The sequence below is a fragment of the Lynx canadensis genome, chromosome B4 (assembly GCF_007474595.2).
Source record: "Lynx canadensis isolate LIC74 chromosome B4, mLynCan4.pri.v2, whole genome shotgun sequence".
Lineage (NCBI taxonomy): Eukaryota > Metazoa > Chordata > Mammalia > Carnivora > Felidae > Lynx > Lynx canadensis.
The window spans coordinates 74,518,391-74,521,912 of NC_044309.1; the positions used below are offsets into that span (position 1 = coordinate 74,518,391).

The 3,522-nt window shown below is 57.6% G+C and overlaps 1 protein-coding gene across 1 annotated transcript; it reads left to right on the top strand.

Annotated features, from left to right (window-relative positions):
* The first annotated feature begins 668 nt into the window (after positions 1 to 668).
* CCDC184 (coiled-coil domain containing 184) lies at positions 669 to 2,518 on the top strand. Its single transcript, XM_030322476.1, has one exon. It carries the CDS (start codon positions 706 to 708, stop codon positions 1,291 to 1,293), a length of 588 nt encoding a protein of 195 aa, XP_030178336.1. The 5' UTR covers positions 669 to 705; the 3' UTR covers positions 1,294 to 2,518.
* The last annotated feature ends 1,004 nt before the right edge of the window (positions 2,519 to 3,522 follow it).

Consider the following 3,522-nt stretch of genomic DNA (forward strand, 5'->3'; position numbering starts at 1 on the left):
TCGCAGCCACACGCTCTCTCCACTCAGCGGAGGCCACTGCGGCGTCCCCTCCCCTCCTGCCCCACCCGCCCGTTCCGACTCCCGAGCCCCACTGCAGCTTCGCAACCATCCTTCCTTTTCTTCCCTACTTCCTGGTTGCCATGGAGACACACGTCATTTACGTGCCGTGCGTCGCCTTGGAAACAGGGGAGCATCCGCGGCGAGGCCGGGAGACCCGCCCCTGCCACTCCAAGCACACTCGCGGGCGCTGCCCGTTAATGGCCGGGGGTATTCCCGAGCGGTACCCGCTGCTGGCCTCCGCCCGGGCCCCTCCGCGAGCGCTTCTGTGACCCAGAGAACCCGCGGGTCCTCGCAGCTCGTGGCGCCGGGAGAGCGGCGCTGACACGGGCGCAGTTCGGGAGGCGAGGCAGGTCTGGGCGCTTTCGCCCCGGGGCAAGCCGGAGAGTCGCCGGCCCGGGACTCTCGCCGGGTCCTCGTCCCGCCGGCTCTTTCCGGCCTCCCCCGATCCTGCCCGCGCCCTCCGCCCGGGACTCGTCTCCTCACGTCGGCTCCCCGCCCTCTCGGGAGCCTCCTCTGCCCTCGGTTCCTCCCCGCCCCTCCGGGGACCTCTCCCCCTTCCCCGTCCCTCTCCCCCACCTCACCCCCCAACCCCGGAGGCCGGGCTGGACCGGACCCAGAGCCGCCACCGCCCGCTTCTGCCATTCAATGGAGGACGGTCTGCTGGAGATCATGACCAAGGACGGCGGCGACATGCCGGCACCTCTGGAGGTGTCCACCGTGCCGGCCGTGGGGGACGTGATCTCCGGGGAGTACAACGGCGGCATGAAGGAACTGATGGAGCACCTGAAGGCCCAGCTGCAGGCCCTGTTTGAGGACGTGAGGGCCATGCGGGGGGCCCTGGACGAGCAGGCCTCGCACATCCAGGTGCTCTCGGACGACGTGTGCGCCAACCAGCGGGCCATCGTCTCCATGTGCCAGATTATGACCACGGCGCCCCGCCAGGGCGGTCTGGGCGTGGTCGGCGGCAAGGGGAGCTTCCCGGGTGCCCGCCAAGAGCCGGAGACCCCTTCGCCTGGGATCGGGGACAGCGGTTTGCTGGGTCGCGATCCTGAGGACGAGGACGACGATGAAGAAGAGGAGAAGGAGATGCCCAGCTCCGCCACACCCACTAGTCACTGTGAGCGCCCCGAGAGCCCCTGTGCTGGTCTCCTTGGGGGGGACGGGCCACTTGTGGAGCCCCTCGACCTGCCCGACATTACCCTGCTGCAGCTGGAGGGCGAGGCCTCTCTGTGAGGGGACTCCGAGGGGGCACTACTTTCCCGGGCTGGCTTTGGGTTTCCGAGTGCATGACGCGAGGGGACTGAACGGTGCGGTGCAGCATGCTTCACTCCGACCGCTGCTCATGTGGGTCAGGCAGAGAGACTCCCTCGAGGAAGGATTTATAGGGTGAAGGACTTTGGGAGCGTCAAGAATCCCTTCTGCCCAACCGAGGGAGACGTAGCAAACTGCGGAAAGGTGAGGTTCCGGGAGAGGAAGCGCCCATCTCTGGACTCCCTTCCACCCCCTACCCTGCCCATTCCCCCTCCCCGGTCAACAGGAGAACCCCTGAATTGTGTAAATAAAATTCTGCTTTTTCTATTCTGAAAAAGGACTTATCTAGGACTATGGCAAATAATCTCTTAACGATTTACCTAGAAACTAAGGAATTGGGGGTATTCTGTTCTGGCAACAGAAAATTTACCCTTCTGCTGAAATCCAAGATATTCAGCGCTCTGCAGAAGCCTCTCCCCCTCACAGATCTCTGCGGCTGCTGATTGGTAAAGGAAGCTTGAGGAGGGAACTGCAGCCCTAGGAATCTAAGTGAATGGGGTTCCAAGGGCCCCTGGGCTGGGAGGAGCTGGCTATGAATGTGCATGAAGACATAATAGCTCAACCTCTAGGATTTTTGCATGCAGAGCGGATCCTGCCTTGTCACTGACTTCATCTGGGATTGCTTTATCCACTCACTGGGGCTTAGAGAACAAAGAGCCCAGTACACAGGCAGAGACTTGGGGGTGCTCAGCAGCAGCCCAGATTTAGGGGACGTTTGAGGGACTCTTGGAGGCTGCAGCCAAAAACTGTCTCTCTCCTGGCTACACCTGCTTAACTTCAGTTCCTTTTCCTGTCAATTTGTCCCTGCCCGCTGCCTCTCGGTGTTGCCTCCATAATGTCTTGTGTGTGTTACGTATGTCGACTTGTGCAGTAGTGTGTGAGCCCTGAGGGGCAGGGCTTGTGGCTCTGGTGTTAGGTTCAGGGGGCTTCAGACCCTTCTGTGAGCCCCAGGCTATCATGGCGCTTTCCCCTCTCCTTTCCTCTTTTCCCTCACAACCAGGGCATGGAGCATGTGGCTGTCCTGAGGTTCTTAACTGATGTGCCTCCCTTCCACCTCCTCGAGTAGTGACTTTGTGTGCCCTTTCTCCTCCACTGTGTATTCCTTCTCAATGCTTTCCTTGGTGTTAACCTTAATAAAGAGGCGTCATCTCCCCTCCTTGCTGACTGGTACTAGGGGGATGTCAGGGTGGGGCTTCTGGGCCCGTTACATGGACCAGGGCTTAGTTGGGACTGCACAAGCCATGCCTTCCCTCCTCTCTCCTTACCTCCGGTTCCAAGGAGTTGACTGACCCTGAACTGGTCAGGACACACACTGCCAACTCAACCTACTTTCCCTTCCATCCTGGACCTTGAACTCAAGCTGGACAGGGGAGAAGGAGAGGGTATGTGTTGAGACTCCCAAACTAACATCAGTTTTTAGTAGCTGAACTCCAGGTGTGCAAGTGACTTCTTTTCAGTGAAGCACCTGGTCCCTGGGAGATGACTTCCAAATCTGAGTCCTGGAATGGCAGGCATGACACCTGTTCCATGGGAGGGTTAGGGATGGGGTATTGTGGGTATTGTTTGGGAGGGATTGCCCGGGATCTCTGGGAGTAGAGTGACACATCACAAAAGAAACCACAAATAACTGCCTCAGGCCTCTAGTGGAGACCGCTGGTAAGGTATTCCCCGTGGAGCTTAGACTGACATCAGCTATTGTCTGCTCCCTTGGGCAATGGAATTTCCCAAGGCTGTCCCAAACAAATTTGGGAGAAGAATGAGTTGGAATGCTCTGTGTGTGTGTGTGTGTGGTGTGCATGGGGTGTGTGTGTGTGTGTGTGTGTGTGTGTGTGTGTGTGTGTTCTTGCTACTGGTTGCTGTGGAGAGGTTGAAAGAGCACTGGAATCACAGATCTGGGTTTGAATCTCAGTTCCAACACTAAATGACTGTTTGAGACTTGGTTTACTGCTTGAGACTTAATTTCTGCGTGTGTAAAATGGGGACAAGAAGTTGTTAGACCTGTAGAAATTCTTGTGCAAATGTTAGTTTTTTTATAGTTTTCTTGGGATGGGGATGGTAGTGACTGGCTCCTCTGGGAAAACAAAACTACCTTGAGAAGGTGCTAGAAGCTCTCTTTTTATATAATCCTTCTCTGTCTAATGAACTCTTTAA

What these genes read in the sequence shown, in the direction of transcription:
- CCDC184 (XM_030322476.1), top strand. Translation starts at nt 706, where the DNA reads ATGGAGGACGGTCTGCTGGAGATCATGACCAAGGACGGCGGCGACATG.